The 20,042-nt window shown below is 35.7% G+C and overlaps 1 protein-coding gene across 7 annotated transcripts; it reads left to right on the plus strand.

The window, feature by feature from the left end:
• The first annotated feature begins 97 nt into the window (after positions 1–97).
• Positions 98–19,837, plus strand: MAP9 (microtubule associated protein 9). Of its 7 annotated transcripts, none has more exons than XM_045576619.1 (14): positions 98–223; positions 1,385–1,544; positions 2,255–2,339; positions 3,259–3,579; positions 5,700–5,932; positions 9,660–9,756; positions 10,368–10,609; positions 13,676–13,746; positions 14,791–14,956; positions 15,494–15,583; positions 17,001–17,159; positions 17,276–17,421; positions 17,596–17,728; positions 18,844–19,836. In XM_045576619.1, the coding sequence occupies exons 2-14, from the start codon at positions 1,470–1,472 to the stop codon at positions 18,964–18,966; spliced, it is 1,941 nt and encodes a 646-aa protein (XP_045432575.1). In that variant the 5' UTR covers positions 98–223; positions 1,385–1,469; the 3' UTR covers positions 18,967–19,836. The 7 variants fall into 7 exon arrangements, with proteins under 7 accessions (XP_045432575.1, XP_045432579.1, XP_045432582.1 ...); XM_045576623.1 differs by having other exon boundaries at positions 5,703–5,932; XM_045576622.1 differs by having other exon boundaries at positions 99–223; positions 9,663–9,756.
• Positions 19,838–20,042: the final 205 nt, after the last annotated feature.

Consider the following 20,042-nt stretch of genomic DNA (forward strand, 5'->3'; position numbering starts at 1 on the left):
TGAGGAGGTGTTGGGTACCGGAGCGACCCGGCGGGTAGGGAAGCCACTTCCTTCCGGAGACGCTGTCTCCTAGCAACCGCCAACCACCTCCGTTTTTGGCCCCGCCCCCTCGCTCATTCCAGTTCCCAGCCTCGGAGGCGCCAGGCCCGGGCCCTGGGAGGAGGCTCCTCCCCGAGGCCAGGCGCTGGGACCTGGGTTCCCGGAGAGTCCTCGGCAGGAGCGGGTACAGGGCGTGGGGCTTGGAGGTGGGGGGGGCGGGGGGTCGCGGAGGAACGGGCGGAGGCAGCCCGGAGGGCGAGGGTCCGGCGCCGGCGGGCGGCGCGGAGCGCGGAGGCCGGCACCTGCGCGCCACCTGGCCGCCCTGCGCGCTCCCCGGCGGCTGCGGGCTCCCGGGCCCGGCCTCCGCTCCGAATGGGAAACGCTCAAGGGCCCATCTGTACACGCACTTGAATGCAGCAGCCCACCGCGGGGCTCCTTTTTTCTTACCCTATTAACACCTTGTAAGAGGGAACAGTGGCTTGAAAAAAAATAAAGCCGCTATTTGCAGGCTAGCCTTAGGATCTTTCTCTTTCCCTAGCAATACAAGCTTTTTTTTTTTTTTTGCTTTTTTTCTTTTTCTTTCCTTCTGGTGGTGTTATCTTTTTTTTTTTTTTTTTTTTTTTTTTTTAATGCAGGTAATCCTCTTGGTTGGTAGCCTTTTAAATACCAAGTATGACTGTTTTGTTAGCAGTAATTTTTTAATGCAAGACAGGTAAAAAAGAATATTTGTCGTTTAGTGGGCAGCATTTTATCCTGTTAATCTACTGATACTGCAGGCCTGGTGCACGAAATTTGTGCACTAGTGGGGAGATGTTCCTCAACTAGGGAGGGGGTCCTCAGCCTGGCCTGTCCCTTCTCACAGTCCAGGAGCCCTCAGGGGATGTCAATCTGATGCTTAGGCTCAGAGAGCGGGCCTAAGCTGGCAGTATTGGACATCCCTAGTGCTGTCCCAGATGCAGAAGAGGCTCTCCCCACCACCACGTCACTGGCCATCTGTGGCTCACTGACCACCAGGGGAGGCAGCTCCTGCATTGAGCATCTGCCCCCTGGTGGTCTGTGTGCATCCTGGACCATTTGGTCAATTTACATATTAGTCTTTTATTGTATAAGGTTACATTCATTTATTGGTTCATCTTTAAAATATTGTGGCAAAATTACTTTAAGATAACTTCAATTTGAATATATTTTTTAAAACAAACTTGTTATGATGATTTGATACATCTTTACAAGAACTCTGCATTCAGTGTAGATGTACCGTACCTCAGTGTTTACATGGTGCTTTTCTTGCTTTTGTTTGGCTTTGGAGCATGCAAAAATGTCTCATTTGGTTGTTTTAATATTTCAGCCACCATCAGAAGTTGAATTATTACTGTTGTTTATTAAACATTTTATAAAGGTAACAGGAGAAAACAAAGAGAATCCCATACACTATGTCTGGTGAAGTTTTTAGCACAACTTTGGCATATACAAAGAGTCCAAAAGTCACCAAAAGGACTACTTTTCAGGTAAATTATTTGAAATGGTTTGATAAGTAAACACTATGTTAGGAATATTTGATTTGAACTAAATTTTGAACGAGTCCTATATAAAGCTGGAGTAAGACTTACATCGCTTCTAAAATGTTGCAGGTGGTTGTATTTGGGCTGTGGTATTACAAACCATTCTGTGTGTTTAAGATTACCAAACTAGCCTGAATGATAGGTTCTTACTTAAAAGTTAAGTTAGCTTTTCAGAGTTGAATAGCAACTTTAAATTGGTGTTTTCATATACATGTTGTATGGTTTTTCCTTATTGTAGCATAACAACATGGAAGTTTTCTCTGTCCAGTCAACATGGAACTCCGCCTCTAAATTTGCAGTGTTGATTATATCCATAACTGCAATCTTCAGAAACAAAAGGTCTTTAAAAGTACCAGTTTCTTTCAAGATGCCAGTTTATAATACATCCTGCCTGAGTCTCCTCAATTACTTTATTTGATAATCTTATCTCCTCCAATTTGGCTGTAAGCTCCGTGAGGAGAGGAACCTTATCTGTAATGCTCTGCATTGAGTCTTGGGACTTGGGTTCCTGGCATAGGTTGGCTTTCAGTGAATATTATTAGATGAATAAAACCTGAGTTTGAAAGCCATCATTAAGCAAGCACTTTTCGTTTAAAAAATTCTAAATATGATACCTCATATTTGGGTGGAAATTGATTTTAATTCTTTTATTTCAGGATGAGCTAATAAAAGCAATTACAGCTCGCTCAGCCAGACAAAGGAGCTCTGAATACTCAGATGACTTTGATAGTGATGAGATTGGTATGTGAGAATATGGAACAGAAACCACTTTTCTTCTTTTTGTTTCCTTAGTTATAGTTAGTTCATGCCTCAAAAAAATTACTATGCTAAAATTATATTTACGAATTCACTAGGTTTAGATTTCCAACTTTTTATCGAGTAAAAATTCACTCTTAATTTTCAAGAAGTTGTATGATTATCCTTGGTTGTTTCTGAATGTGAATATGAAAATATAAATTAACTGGCAGGAGGTTTGCAGTAAAAGGATGCTTGTCAGCAGTAAACTAAGTTTCATTTTTAAGATCAACTAATGCTATGAGCCTCTGCAGTGAATTAATAATTAGGGGCCATAGAACTAAACTTCCATGCACATCAAAATCACTTTTATAATGCTTTTTATAAATTAGATTTTTTTTGGCTGTTATAGGGGCTCAGTTTTCAATACTGGTATTATTTAATTTGGTTTCTTTTGATTATATAAAAATATTAACATTTAGAATTAAAAATACAGAATTCTAAACTTGGAATTCAGTGTTTTATGCATTAAGATTCAGTGAAAAATGCTTATGATTAAATGAATCATTCATTTCATCATTGCCATATAGTTAACATTTTGTGTTATTGTTCTCATAGTAAAATCTAATGAAGTTGTTTATATATATAAACATTTTACAGTTCATAATCTAAATATCTCATGGCCTTCTGTTATTTTGAGGAAACTTTGGATGATTTTTCTCAGGGTAAGGACAATGCTTGGCACCACTATTCACACTTGATAAGTATGTTTTGAATAAATTAATGAAATTGAAATTTGTATTTTATAAATACTAATAAAAACTGCCTAAGTTTATTTATAATCTTTAAGGCAACCTTTTGATTAATGAAACCTTCCAAACTTTAAGATATACTATTGAAGACATTTTTTTCTTCTGTTTTTCAGTTTCCTCAGGTGATTATTCTGACACCTCCATAGATGAAAATTCACTGAAGAAAACAATGAATGATTTCCAGATATCAGATGATGAAGAAAATAATTCTCCTAAACTGTCCTTTTTGAAAACTAAGAAATCAAATAGTGACCCAATGACAGAGGAGTCAAGCCTCTCTAATAAAAGAGACGAGGAAATGGCGCCTGGGAACTGTGAAGACAGGGTTGCAAATTTCTTATCTGAGTCTCAAAATGAAGACCAGGAAACTGAAAAAGAGAAACTTCAAATGAAACCTAAACCCAGAATTCTTTCACTCAAAAACACATCTTCAGGTAATTTGTTAGATCACTATAACTGCATTTCTTAAAAAGTTATTTTAAGATAACCAGGCACAAAATGCCTTCATATTTAAGAGGGGGGAAATAATCAGACTTAACTTTTCAACTTTACACACATAAATAAAAATAATAGAACCATGGAGGAAACCCATAATTTGGACTTCCAGAGATATATTTAGTGTAGCATCTTTGCTGGTGCCTGATGGAAGGCTGAAGGACCTTCACTCATCCACCCCTGTGCCTCCGGAAGCTCCTGGGTCCAGCCTTGCCTGAGTCTATGACTTTACTTTTGTTTTTAGGGATGAAACTGCAATGGAATCCTTTCTAATCCATCTCATACTCCAGGGATTGAAGTTATGGCAGCACTGGAACTAGTCCTTAAAAATAATTTCCCTGCCCCCATTTGCCAGAATATTGTTTTGCATTTACAATATATAGTTGAAAGAAGAGAGTTTTGTTGTTTTTGCTGTTAAGCCTCTAGACTTGTCATTAGAAAGAGGATTCTCCATATAGTTTCTCTATTCCCTAAGAAAAATCCCCTGAAACTCAATGTTTCGAGAGTAAATTCCTGGTGTGAACTGGAATTACTGTAGTTTCTCCATAATTCCACTGAGCTCCAGGCACAGTGGGCCAAAGTTCCATCCTCTGGGGTCCCCTAGCCACCACACAGAAACATAGGCATGGAAAGTTAAGGGTTTTGTGTCCCATGATCTTCCTTCTTTTCTGTTTTACAGGGAAAATAGTACTTGATGTTAACTGGCATAAAATTATCTTTCCTTTCTATCAACCTTAAATATTGTACTGGTAAATTAAATTTTTTACAGAGTAGATATCACTGATAACATTAGTTTGACATGCTTGATGTGTATTAGGGAGCCACTCCTTATCTCCCCTCCCCCACCCCCACAATTCTATTAAGTGATGCTTGGATTTGGTGGAACAGAGAGAACAATCTAGAATGACTCTTGGAATCTGGATTGAGCATTTAGGATGTAGCTAAAGTTGACAATAAAGCATTTACATTGGTACCAACTGGTATGGTTGTAGACTCTTCTAGCAGCATTCGTAAGTCCATTTATAGGCAGAAAGGAGGAAGGTGTTAATTAGTCTAGTTTTGAAATTTTGTCAGAAGACTGCATTGATAGAACAATGGAAAAATGAATATATGAACAGGTAAAATTTAGGCAAAAATTAATACAAAAATTTGTTATCATGTTTTGAAGGCTGAAAGTATACTGGCATTAGATTATTATTTTAAACCTAGACGTAATTGAAATAATAACTGAGCTCTTTTAATGACTGCTTGAGAAATTTCATGAACTCAAAGAACAACTCAAGTCATCAAGTTATTTTTAAAACTATATTTTTATTGATTTCAGAGAGGAAGGGAGAGGGAGAGAATAGAAACATCTTTTGCCTCCTGCACGCCCCCCTACCTACTGGGAATTGAGCCCACAACCCAAGCATGTGCCTTTGACCAGAATCCATTCTGGGATCCTTTAGTCCACAGGCCAAGGCTCTAGCTTCTGAGCCAAACCAGCTAGGGCTCAAATCATAATGTTTTTCATTGCTTCCTCCTATGAGATCGAGCACTCCCAGCCCCTGTACCGACATTACCTCCATACCTGTAACAGCTCTCACCTTTGTCTTAAATGTATTTCTTTAGACTCCACTCCTTTCCCAACCTGTGAAGTCCTTGGACAGGACCATCACAGTCCTAGTTATGAGGTCCAGGGATGTGAGTCACATGTACAGGGCCCAGACTCAATTAAGGTTTGCTAGAGACGAGTCCCATCATTGTATAGGGCCCGGCGTTGTTTGTTTTTAGTATTTATTTTAATGCAATGAGAATTCGTAACGTAGAGGAGCTAACTTCTCACAAAACTAAAGTTACTTCCAGGATGGCAGCCATTTTTAAAAATGTGGATTATGAACTGTCGCTTCTCTCTGCTCACTGGAGCTCTGTGTAAAGAAGGGCCATGGGCTTCCTCTGGACTCCCGGGGACAGACAGCCAGGTGCATGGGCACAGGAGGAAGCGTGGGTGGCACCTGGGGGTGCTGTTGAAGCCATTGTGGGGTTTTGTACACCCATCTTAAAACATTGTATTTTTCAGCAGAAAACAGCAGCAGCCTTAAAGCAGAAAACCACTTCACACCTTCACCTCGGCCAAGGAGCATGTTGAAAAAGCACAGGCTCCAGGAAGAAAAAGATGGACTAGGAGAAGAGAAAGAAGCTGCCCTCCGGGAAGAATTAGAGGCACATCCTGCACCTCCATCCCTCCCAGAGCCGAATGACAGCCAGCCAGAAGCTGAGGAAAAAACATTCTCTGAAGACCTTGATCCTGAGGTTAGTACTCCTGCTGAACTGCCAAGCTGTGTTCTCCAATCCAGGCCTTGGCATCTAATCACGAGAGAGAAAATTTCTATGCATGTATGTGTGTATGTTACATGTTTTCTTCAGCAGTGGATATAGACATAATTCTATGGTTTATTTTAATATACTGTATTTCATTGAGTCTGAAACGCCATCAATTGTAAGATGTAGCAAAGATACAGCATTATATTGTGCACTGCCATGAGAGAATAAAATTCTGCCAATTAAACCATAACACAATAGTAATTATAATGTGCATCCAATTTCAAAGAAAGTAGAATGTAAAAAAAAAAAAATGTTGCTCTTTTGAATCTATGCAATATTGCATAACTTTAATTATAAGACTTTATATTTTTATTTTTGTATTACATTTTATTTATGTATTTTTGCATTATATAATTTGCATTATTGGTGTAGGAAATGGCCAAACCTGTAGAGAATTTTTATGTGTTTGTTTGAGCCAAACTGACAACAGTGGCCACAAAGCAAAATCTCAACAAATGGAGAACATTTTCTGGAAAATGCCAGTTTTGCAGCTTATTTTATACATTAGAATCCAAGGAGGAACCTCAGGAGGGATACATGAAATCATTGGTAGTATAATGATTCAGGAATAGGAGAAAGCAAAGCAGGGAAATCTGGATAAAAAGTAAAATGGAGAGAGGCATACTTCTACATTACGGGGTTTGGGACAGCTAACAATTAACATTTACTACACACAGAGGTGGTATTCAGGAAACAAGTAACAGTGAGGGGTTTTGTGGCCTCTTGCTTTGGTGAGGTGGGTGTGCCCTGAGAATTGACATTTCCAAGGTATGTTATCTTAGATGCAAAAAGATAATAGGCTCACCTAAGGTAAAGGTTGACCTTTGTCAAGGAAGCCCTAGGCTTAGGATGTGACTGCTTTTAGTTAGGAATTTATGTTCAGACCACCCTATGCAGTTTCTTTTGGCCCACCTCCCCTGAGTTTATAAGATTTGCTATGTGACCCTTTGTTATCCATGCCGACTAAGGACATTGTAGCCAGTGTCAGTGTTTTCATTTGGTTTTAGTTATTGAATGTTTGGTTTTAGTTATTGAATGTTGATGGCACTGTCCTATATTTTCAGGGCCATTAAAAAATGGAAGTAATTGTGATCTTTCAGGATTTCATCAGGAAGTTTACTATGTATCATCTTTAGGGGAGAACATGTGGCTCCCGTCTTTACACTTCACTAACATTAGCAAACTTCCACCTCACATTTCAGAGGGGATGAGTATGGAAGAACATTCCTCCTCCCTAATGTGCTTTAGCAGATCAGGGAAATGGAACTACATGGTGCCTGGCTAAATTCCATTAAGAAATTTGTGTTATCCTGGCATTCTATCTTTTATTTCTAATACTAAAGTCCCAGTGCACGAATTCGTGCAAGGATGGGGTCTGGCCGGCCCACCTGATCAGTGCCAATCTATTGTGCCGAGCTGACCAGAGGGAGGGGACATGGGAGGGTGCAGGCCGATTGAAATCCCGGTTGAGGGGATAATTTGCATATTAACCTTTTATTATATAGGATAGAACTTATAATTTCTATTTTTCTTGTTAAATCTTGATAGGCATTGCTCAGTTTTATTAAACTTTTCAAAGAACCAACTTTGGCTTTGTTAATTTTTTCTATAGTTTGTTTCAATTTCACTGATCTTCACTCTATTATTTTTCTTTGGGTTTAACTTGCTTACCTTTAAAATGTGTTCACTGATTTAAAAAGCCTTTTGCATCCTTCTTAATAAAACCATTAAAAGCTATAAATTTCCCTCTGTGCTGCTTTAGCAGTACCCAATTTTTTTATGCCATTTATTTTAATTTCTTTGTCTATTTTCTAATTTCTCTTATGACAACTTTTTCTGACCAATTAGTTATTTTGTGCCTAATTATTTTATTTCCAAATATTTGGACCTTCTCTAGATAAATTATAAATCAATACAAATGATTTTATTGTAATTTTATTGTGATCAAAGAATATATTTTATATAATTTCAAATTTTAAAAAATTGTTAAGTTATTATTATGGCCCAGCCTAAGTGTATCTTGAGAAAGTTCCATTTGCTTTTTCAAAATAATATGTGTTCTGCAGATGTTAGATATAATTGTCTATAATTTTATTTTGCTCAAGGTGCCTGGCAGTATCATTCACATCTTCTCCATTCTCACTGACTTTTATCTAGTTGATTCTCCTAGTACCGCCTAAAGGTGTTAAAATCTCCCGTTATGCTTGCAAATTTGTCTGTACTTCCTTTCAGCTTGCCAGTATTTTATGACTCTGTTATTAGACATATCATACACTATGTCTTGACCCTATTTCGCATTATGAAATGTTTCTATCTGGTGATATTCCTTATCTTGCAGTTTGTTTTGTGTGATGTGTCAACTTTCTTATGATGATTGTTTGCATGGTAAATTTTTTTCTATCATTTTTCTTTCAAACTATTTGTGCCTCTTTCTTTAAGTGACTCTTTTGTAATAATAGTTGAATGTCATGTTTTTATAAAGTTTGACAATCTCCTTTAGTGGTAGTCCATATATGAGTCCATTAGAGCATTCATAAATATTTAGTCTATTTACTTTTTTTTAAAGATTTTATTTTATTTCAGTCCATTTTAATCTTAAGTACATATAGAGCTAATTTGTTACTGTTTGCTTTGTATTTATTTTACTGTTGTTGTTGTTGTTTTAATTGATATTGTTCTTACTGTTCCTCTATAACTTCTTTACTGACTTTTTATAAGCGTCAGTCACATATTTTTTGTTTTCCCTTGTAATTCCTGTTGCTTTTTTGCCTGTACCTATTTGCATTATATTTTAGTAGTTGCTCTATAGATTGGGTTCCTGTTCTATAAAGAAATGTTTATTTTAGACACACAAATATAATGATTTCATTTAGTGTAATTTTTAGAATTTTGAAGAAAACTGAGGTGCATAAAATCTTATATATTTGTAAGTAGCTATGTACTTGGTTTTATAATTGCTTTCATTTGGACACCTACTAATATTTGTTTCAAAGTAAGGATTTTTATCTTTATGCTTAGAATGGAGAATTAGAGAAATAGATATCAAATCTTTACCTTAAATACATATGAGATTTGATTTTAGAGTAGCAGAAATTTTAAAAATTGCTAAAAACAAATGTAGAGGTATTTGTTAAAGAACTAGAATAGCTCTGGAGTGACCCCTTTTTGTGTGTGTGTGTGTATTTTTGTTTTTTTGTTAATCCTCACCCAAGGATATTTTTTCATTGACTTTTAGGGAGAGTGGGAAAGAGAGGGAAAGACAGAGAGAGAAACATCGATGTGAGAGAAACACATTAACTGGTTGCCTCCTGCATAAGCCCTGACCAGGGCTGGGCTGGGGAGGAGCTCCCAATCAAAGTATGTGCCCTTGACCGGAATCGAACCGGGAACTCTCTGGTCCACAGGCTGATGCTCCATCTGCTGAGCCAAATCGGCTAAGGCTGTAGTGATCCCTTTTAATGATCAAGACATGGAAGCTTGAAAGTAAAACATCTGAACCTCCACTATTTTAACAAGCTTTTGGTGTTGCATCAGCAAACTCCTAAAAATCCAGGTGTCAGACTTATGAAATAGTTTTAATAATGCAATTGTCCTCCATAAATCTTGAGAACTGACCTAACATAATAAGTACTTTTTTATTATCTTTTATTTTAAGCAGGATCCATGGTTAACAAGTTTATCATCATCATCCCTTAAAGAAAGTTTTGGAGATTTCCTTTCACCAGTATCTGGGGAAAAAACATCTATAAAAGGTGATTATATCAAATTATTGTTTATAATATAATAATAACGCAAAAATAAATTGCCTTTAGTGCCCCCTTGGTATCCGAGGCAACACTGCATCTTAGTGGGAATAAAACTCTTTAGACTAGGGTGGCTTTTCTCTGTGTGGTGGACTATACTAGAGTGACATGCATTCTTGGTTCTCCCTGCACTTACACAATTTTACATCTGCTCTACTAAGAACGGAAGTAGCATAAGGTAGGTATGTGTGCCTCTTACTTGCAGTGCCTCTTTTTACAAGAAACAGGCTTTTAAAGACAATTGATATTGCCATCTGACTTACTTGGTTTATAGATCAACTAGCACTTTTGGTGTGTCTTTGGTATAAGGTAGTTATTCCATACTGTTCACTAATTTTCTAAGCGTTTGGAACGTCAGATGTTTTACTTGGTTGAGTAACAATTTTCTCTTTTGTAGTTCACTGGAAAAAAGTTTATTCAAGTTGAGTATGATAGATTTCTGCATATTTTATTTTGCAAGAAAAAGGAATTAATAACCTTTAGTGGGAAGCAAATGAATCTCTTATCTACCTTATTAATTCACAATGGAGTTTTAGTGCTATTACTCTGTCTCAAAATAGATCAGAATGAAGAATTCACCGAAAATCATCATTCCTTGAAATCAGACAAAAATGAAGATAATTCACTTTTGATAGACTTTGTTACTTCTGCACTTGAGAAATCCAAAAAAGGGCAAGTGACTTCTGATGACCTTGAAGAAAACAAGGAGAAAGCTAAGTTGGTAATGAGTGAGGACTTAACAGTTGACCCACCACTATCTCAGCAGAATTTAAGATCTTCCAGTGCAATTGAATCTGCAAAGGTATTCAAATAAAATTATACCTTTTATATCTTAAAGCTCAAAATACAACTTTATTTTGTTTTCCATGTTTGATACTTCTGAATTATCTGTGGAAAATTCATCTTTGATTATGGTTTTATCAAGTGGTTCTTAATTCAATAGAATTTTAACTTCACGGAAGTTAAATATAATAGTGAATATAATAAAACTTATTTTTCATTAAAATTATCAGAAGTATATGATAATATACTTTTATATATATCAGAAATACATACACATAAGTGGATAGGTTTCTATAGGTCTTCATTTAAAAATGCAGCCACCTGGAACAATTGCCAAGGTTTTAATATCATCTTTAAACATTTTATCAATTTTTAATGAAAATCTTTAAGAAGAAGTGTTTACCAATATCCATGCATGTTAAAATGGATGGACAGGGTCATTATCAGAAACATTTTATTGTAATATTTAGAGCCAAATCTGTGGTGTGTAGGATTATTTGTCCCTATGCTACATTGCACCAGAGTGTGGTACTTTTAAAATTTATGGCATAGCAATTTTAGTCTGCATTTCTCCTGAATTTAGTCTTTATCACTTATAGCTGCAGTTGACTGACTGATGGCTATGTATATTTGTTATTGGGAAAGATTACAGTGCTAGCTGAAAACTTGTGCTTGAATAGGACTTTATTATAATTCAGACTATTAGCTTTTAATTAAAATGTATAGAGAAGGTTCATTAAGCCTTGTTTCAGATATATTGTCCTTAACCACTTCCCTTAGGAATAAAGACAAATGCCAGATTAGGGATATGTTTATATCTGTAATGCTAGCAACTCATCTGTCTGTGTAGAGTAGAGAAGTTATTTCTAAAAAGGAAGAATGGTATTCTGGAATTTATAGATAGAATCTTAGAAATGTCTAACAGAAGTAATTCTAAATGAAAATAGTTAATTTACATATGACAAGATCATATTTCTTTTAACTGAATCTATCCTTAGCTTTATTCTTACTTGCTACTGAGTGATCTTTCTTATTTGGGAATCAAATTACTCTCCTGCTAAGGTCTCTTTGTTGGATTCTCATTTTGAGAATACGTGCAAACTCACTATTCCCTAGGATTTCCCAGGATTCTTTTTGTAACACACATGGTCCACATATTCCTCCTCCCTCCCCAATGTTCACTGGGCTTCAGCAGTATTCATCTTTCTCTGTTTCTCAAAATTACCAAACTCTTTCCCTTCCCAGGCTCTTGGCACTTCTGACCCTTCTTCCTACAGACTTTCAGGTGGCTCCTTTCTACTGTTCATTTTTCTTAGCTCTGATGTCTAGCCCTCAGAGAGGCCCTCCCTTTCCTCAGCTCCAGTCACTGTCACTGGACTCTTTTCATGAGTCATCTTTGTTTATCTTTTTACTAGTGGCCCAGTGCACAGATTTGTGCACATTGGAAGGAAATTAATTAGAAGATTCGTGCAGTAATTACATTACTGCAAGAATTACATGCCAAAATAGTATATATAATATATTAAAATTAAAATACAAAATATTTGCCCTTTATAATAGAAGTGTCAGAGATGAAAGAAAATAAGTAAAATATATATGAAAATCATATATAAATTGATTAATAAACAATAACAACATGAAATGATATAAAAATAACAAATCATGATATAAAAACAACAAAAACATGATATAAAAACAACATTGGAATAAATAATGAATGAGAAATTGATTAAACTTATTCTAATATCTCTTTGTATTCCACATTAAGAGTAAAAACACTTTCAGAGTGCTTGACTAATTTCCCTTGTGATGAAGTATTTACAACTTTAATGTCACATGCTCTTCGAACTTAAGAGAAAGCAAAACATAACTGACCATGTCCAAAAATGGGTTCAGGTAGGAATATTCCTACTCTGTCAAGAGTTTGTCCTTGTGATTTATTAATGGTCATCGCAAATGCTGGCATCATGGAATACTGTCTTTAAATTAATTTAAATGGGAGGCCAGTGTCAGACGGGGACAAATCAATTCTAGGAATCAGAACAACCTCTCCTTCCACAGATCCTGTTAATACTGCAGCCTCAATTATGTTAGGTTGCAATCTTGAGATAATAAATCTAGTACTATTACAAAGACCCCACTTACTATTAAGATTTCTCAGTAGTATGATGAGTGCACCTACTTTCAATTTTAGTTTATGACATGGCATTAAGAAATTCCATGGGAAAATTTTCCTTTTTGGCATCAGCCATTGAATCAATGGAATCATCACTCAAATAGGTGTGAAAATCTCCAAGTATATTCAAAATTTTTTTATTTAATTTATGAACATGCTCGTTTTTAGGACATAGAACCGTATATTTAGGTATATTTTTAATATAAATAATATTTTAATATAAATAATATTAAGATATATTATTTTCAAAGGTAGCTTCAATAATAGATCCAATACAAATCATTTCACAGGGGAAAATAACATCCATTCCTAAATAAAAACTGCCATCAAGTTCGCCATCTCCCGGTTTTACAAACCATTCGCTGTAAGCAGAATCCTCTGATCTCATATTTGTTTTCAGAGACAACTGTCAGAAACATCCTCAGACACTGCAGTACTTCAAACTCATTTGTACTATGGCCGATCGCATAGCATGCAGCACAACACTGAAGCATTGTCAAAAATCCCCTCCGAGAAGGAGAACTTTCCCACCAAATGCCACATTCAAATTCATAATTTCTCTTAGTAATCTGTCTGTGCATTTATAGCATGACTGGATGCATGGTGTATTCATCAATAATGAGAAGTTGGGTATATGTTATCACACATGTGCGAGTCAACATTTATTTTTAAATTGGCAGTGAGTGTCATGTACTGGACGGTTAGATGGTTGGACAGACGTATGGTCAGTAACAGCCTTTTATATAGATAGTCAGCTCTCTCTGAAATGTAACATCCTTTGTTTTCAGTGAGTACTTGACACCCTGTGGAAATTTAAGAAACATTTGTTTACTACTGACAGTTTGACTTCTGAGCCTCACTGTGCTAGCTATGGGAAGTAATCCAACTGTAGCCTTTTCTGTTTAATAGAAAACACCTGAAGATGGAAATAAGAAGAGTAAACAGTCAGCAAATAATAGAGCATCCAGTGCCTCTGGCAGGTAATCAAGTTCTCATCATCTCTTATTTCTGGGTTTACATTACACAAAGCTAGTTTTAATTGAACGTCTGTAAAGTAAATTGCACTTGTTGTTACTTGATTTTCTCTTAATTTTCATCTTAGGAGATAAAGGGAGTACTTTCTTCATGATAGAAACCCCTAGTTGGTTAGGATTCTCCATACTCTACCTTCCTTCTGGGATAGAGTTTCTCCTGATTTTCCTGAGACAGTAGATATAAAGTGGTAATAAAGCTGAGGTCCAGCATTATATTTCTCTGTTGTTGTTTTTTTTCTAAAACATGAAAAATTATACTTAAATTTGAGGTTCTATGGACTAAGTTGTTAAACTTTGATGATGGTGATAATGAACACTAACTCATAAATGTTAATCAAACCTTCGGCATCTTTTATCATTAATCAAATGATAGTTAATCAACTAGAATAGGGGTCAGCATGCTGTTGTTGCCACGTGGTACATATGTTGTGCTTTGTGGACCATCCAGCCTGGGTTGTACCTCCCCAGTTCTGCTACAGAGGCCAGGAAGCAGCCACAGACGAGATGTAAATGAGTGAATGTAGCTGTGACTTGGTCAGCTTCTTTACCAAAACAGATGATCACTTTTTTTTTTTTTTTACCAAAATAGAAAATGGGCCAGATTTTCCCACCAACCCCTGAAATAGAGGTTACCATTCTAACTTTATATTTAGAATAGTTTACATAATAAAATAAGAAACTGTTAAAACCTACTTTATTAATATTGTGGGTTTTTTTCAATGTATTTGTGATACAGAACATTGTTAAAAATGTTCGCATTGCAAATACCAAAAAGAGCAGTCACTTTGAAGCTATATAACTGGAGTTATAAAATTTTAAATATGTTGAATAGGTCTCTTTGTATAATAAGAAAAGACCATACATGATATTCAAATCAATTATAATTTATTGTTTGAATATAGTTTGCAAATTCTAACATATCTTTTTCAATGAAGTGCAATTTTAATATTTTATCTTTATTTATTTATTTATTTATTATTTATTTTTCAGATTAATGACCTCTGAATTTTTAAAGAATTCTAGTTCTATAAGAACTCCATTGAAAACCACCTCTTCTCACTACTTAGGGACTTTGAAAGTCTTGGATCAAAAGTCCTCACACAAACAGAACAAAGAACCTAACAAAGCAGATAACATAAGAGCAGCTGTTTATCAGGTAAAAAGTAATAACAACAATAATAATAATTATAAGAACTAACCACAGCCTTAACCGGTTTGGCTCAGTAGATAGAATATCAGCCTGCGGACTCAAGGGTCACAGGTTCCACTCTGTCAAGGGCATGTATCTTGGTTGCGGACACATCCCCAGTAGGGCATGTGCAGGAGGCAGCAGATTGATGTTTCTTTCTCATCACTGTTTCTAACTCTCCCTCTCTCTTCCTCTCTGTAAAAAATCAATAAAATATATATTAAAAAAAGAATAATCACATAAGGTTACCTGTTTATCAAGGAATAAAATTACCCTGTCAGAAATGATGATTTAATACTTAACTTATTGGGAAATATTTATTTTATAAAACCTGAGCAATGTTTATATATTAGAATATTATTGGAAAAAGAAAAATGATACTGGTTTATATAGAATTCATAAAATCTATTTTGATTTCTATAGTTTTTAATATTCAGAAATATATAAGAACTCAAATTCATTTGGGAAACTTTGAATATCATAGCTTTATTTTTGTTTTCATAGGAATGGTTAGAGAAGAAAAATTTAAAAATACATGAAAAGCACAGAATTAAAAGGATTGAAAGTGAAAATTCAAAGATCGAAAATGAGCAGGTATTGTGAAACATAATAAAAAATATTCTAGATTTTTAAGTCAGTAAAATATCTCAATATTAAGTATTTTTAAATCATCTGTTTTTTAAATGGCAGAGTAACTTGTATATAAAAGAAGTGATTTCTGATTTTCTCTGGAGCTGTATACATTTTTAGCTTGATATAAATATAGTTGTTTTACATGAAAAGCAGGTACACAGATTTTTATTTTTTATGTGTGTGGAATAGCTTTGGCACTACTGATTATGAACTTAGTTATTGCTTGTGACTACCTACCTACTTCACTCTTAAAAATTGATTTCAATCTTACAATTTAGCCAAGAATATAAAGGGTCATCAACATTAACCTTCAGTCTTCCTTTTTCTAACTTGGATTTCATACGTATCTTTAAGAGCAGGCCCTACCTGAGCTCTTGATCCATATCCTTCCCATTGACTGGAGCTGAACTCTTGTTTAATTCTCTCCTGTGCTTCATGCTCTGCCTCTAAGTCCTACTTGATAGCCTACAACATGCTGAATTCTTTCCCACCTTCTAAAATAAAAGTCCTGAAAAAAAACCAGCAATAACAAAAACATTTCATTATGCTGTATAGTACTTAAGTAGGTTTAGAAATTTCCCAAACACAGTACTGTGTGGAGCAGCCTTTTGAATGGGGCATGTCTGTACACCTGTCACCACGTTTGCAGCATCTTACTGCTGTGGTCAGTGCCAGACGCTTCTCATTCAATCTTCACAACTCAGTGAGTTAGGTAGTCCTTTTACTACTAAATTATGTTCTCTACATAATAAAGCTTTATGTCACTTAATGTTAACCAATATTAAGGCAGGCATGGGATATTTTGGGATTAGATGGAAGTAAGTAAAGTAATATAACATACTTGCTATCAACATTCACCTACATATTTTCCAGTCTGCCACATGTTCACCATTGGAATATGTTTATGTAGTAAGAATTTTATGCTTTGATGTCAAACAAAACTCTGCTCAAAGCAAAATCTGCAGCTTACTGTGTGTTGTGGCCAAATTTCCTTACTCAGACTTTCTTTATAAGCCTAGCACTTTGCTATTTTTCTTTTACTTAAGTATTTTATTATGAACATTTTACAGTACTACTGAGCCTATTACAGATGTACACTTTGAACAAAAAGTTGTTTTCCTTCCCATGAATAGTAATAGATCAATAGCTGATAAAATGTATTTTTGTAAAGGACATTTTAAAATACAAATAATTCAGAATATATTTTTCATAAATTAATTTGTATAAACCATTCTAAATAAATTATCTGCTCTGAAACATAATTTCTATATATGATGCATATCTAGGAAAGTAAAGCTAAATATAATTGGGGGTGTATTTATATTTGTCTAGCTATTTGTACATGCATATATAACTATCCACTTTTTCTCCAAAATAGAAAAGAGCTGCTAAGAGAGAAGAAGCCTTAGCATCATTTGAGGCCTGGAAGGCTATGAAGGAAAAGGAAGCTAAGAAAATAGCTGCAAAAAAAAGGCTTGAGGACAAAAACAAGAAAAAAACTGAAGAAGAAAGTGCTGTGAGAAAAGAAGCACAACATGTACTAGACAGCTTTGAATATATTAATTTATTTTAAATATTTGAAATCTAAATTAGTGATTGACTGTGTTTTTACTGATTTTTAATAAATCAGAAATTCATTCTGGACTTTTTCAGGCTTTTGAAAGATGGAAGGAAAAAAAGATGGAATATCTTAAAGAGAAAAATAAAAAGGAAAAAGAATATGAAAGAGCAAAGAAACAGAAGGAGGAGGAAACTATTGCTGAGAAAAAGAAAGACAACCAAACTGCTGTGGAAAAATGGTAATCCAAAATAATATTCTGACCTATTTGAATTGAGAGCACTCTAGGATTTCTAAAAATTATTTACTTGAAATTTACTAGTGCATTTCAATCTCATTATTTCCAAGATATATTAGGAAATCTTTATTATATGTTCTCCTTTAACTTTCCAGTGTTTTATACTATCCTACATAGGAATGAAAAAAAGGAAGCTTTTTTCAAAGAAAAGGGAAAAGAGAAAATCAGTGAGAAAAGGAAAGAAGAACTGAAAAGAGCTGAGAAAAGAGATAAAGATAAACAAGCTATTGATGAATATGAAAAATGGCTGGTAGGTTTTGTTTGCTAATGCATTTATTCTATACCAGATGCCCAAAGCACGAAGATTCATGCAAGAATGGGCCTTCCTTCCCCTGGCTGCATGTTTTATTTCATAAGGCTACACAGGTTTTGATCACATCACTCTTTAAACTGTTGTGTGTGCCTGAAATATTTATCTTATTTTTTTGTAAAAAATCAAGGACTAAACGTAATGTAAATAAAATGTTTGCTGCAAAGCTAATATTTATTATATGATAACTAGAGGCCTGGTGCACGGATTCGTGCACTGGTGGGGTCCCTCAGCCTGGCCTGTGTCCTAGCAATCCAGAACCCCTCAGAGGATGTCAGACTGCTGGTTTCGGCCTGATACCTGCAGGCCAGGGAAACCGGCAGTCTCACATCCCCTGAGGGATGTAGTAGTGTGGCAAGCGAGGAGCCTGAGCCTGGGCTGGGCGCTGAGTCACTCCTGCTCATCCCAACCCCACTGTGCCTGCCACTGCTGCCAGCTGTGAGCTTGGCATCCAGTCCTGTCAGTCAACTGAGTGGCGCTCCCGCTGAATTGAGCATTGCCCCCTGGTGGTCAGTGCAAGTTATAGCAACCAGTCGAACAGTTGACCCGTGGTTTAGGATTTTATATATAGAGAGATGTAACTTGCTAAAAATTAAAAATGCTGATACCCATACAGTTAAGATGACCCAAATAATTGAGAAAAAAACTTACAAAAGGGCTCAAGCTTAAAAATAAGCAAAGAAACATGAGGCTCAATTTTCAACTGTTTGTAAAAGGTCTGAAGTATTCCTTGCTGCCGTGGCCTGTTCAGCCTTTGTAACCAATAATTTCATTTCTGAGAACTAACTTAAAATCAATCATTGTCTTTGGGTTATGGAATTACAGGGTTTTTTCCCTGGCTTACATAATTCTTTTTAAATATCACTTTTAATATTTAAAAAATTAATTGATGCATTAATACCTATTGGTAGACTGTATACTTATAAATTAGCAATATTCCCTAGTTGCTATTTCTTTATAACCAATTAAACTGGGAAATGAAATTTAAATATAATGGATTATTTTGTTCTGTTTATACATATATATAAATTTATAGTTTTCTCTTTTCTCTTTAGGAAAAGAAAGAAAGGCAGGAAAGAATGGAACGAAAAGTAAAGAAACGTCACTCCTTTCTTGAAAAGGAGGCACTTCCTCCATGGAGTCCTCCAAGCAGAACTGTGTTCTCAAAAGTGATTTGATAATTCTACTTCTTACAGTATTTAGTTATTAATTCAGTAATGTTAGCGATAGGTTTAAAATTATGTATCCAGTTATTTATAGTTAGAATAGTTTATTTTAAATTAAATGCCAGCTGCTTCTGCTGGTCATAAAAAGTATGCTTTGGGGCTTAACCAGTGAAAACATTGAAAGTGGTTTTTGAACTACAGATAAACTGCCTCAAATGAAAAGCTCTAATCATCAGAATGCTCTTCCTTTTAAAATACCCTTTATCATGTCTTGAGGATTCTGACAGTCAGGTGATCAGTGATCGCTTTCACTGTGCCGTTTATGTTATTTAAGTATGTTTGTTCCCAATAGGAAAAAGGAAACCATCTAGAAACAATAATTATGGAAATAATTGAATTTATATATGATTGTACATCTAGATTCATGTTTTTAAATGAACGGTTGCTGGGAAGTATTATTTCTTCTAAATTGATCTTTAGCTCAAAGCAGTTTCATTTGCACTTTGTAAGCTAGAGTTTTGGTCAACTGAGGAGTAATTCAGTAATTTGGTCAACTGAGGAGTAGTTAAGTAGAATGCTAATTATTGAAACATTTTAAGAATTCTGCCTTTTGTTTTAATATGAATGAACTTTACCTATTCTAGGCTTATGTGACAATCACAGGCACTTTGTTATGAGCAGACCTCTGAAATTTGTCTTTTTAAATTTCATGTTGCTTTATTGTTTCAGTGATACCAAAAAGATATCTATTCCATGGTAGTGATATACTTAAACATTAGTTATAGAAATTCTGCACGGGGTTGAGGGGGAGAGGGGGGGAGTCCCTCAGCTGACCTGCACCCTTTCCAATCCGGGAGTCCTCAGGGGATGTCCAACTGTCAGTTGACATCCTATGTGATCAGGCCTAAACTGGAAGTTGGACATCCCTCCTGCAATCCAGGACCTCTGGCTCCTAACCCCTCACCTGCCTGCCTGCCCTAACCACTCTGCCTGCCTGTGTGATCCCCCTAACTACCCCCCCCCCAAACCCACTGGCCTGGTACCCCTAACTGCCCTACCCTGCAGGCTAGTCACCCCTAACTGCCCTC

This window comes from Pipistrellus kuhlii, unplaced genomic scaffold (assembly GCF_014108245.1).
Source record: "Pipistrellus kuhlii isolate mPipKuh1 unplaced genomic scaffold, mPipKuh1.p scaffold_m20_p_8, whole genome shotgun sequence".
NCBI classification, from domain to species: Eukaryota; Metazoa; Chordata; class Mammalia; order Chiroptera; family Vespertilionidae; genus Pipistrellus; species Pipistrellus kuhlii.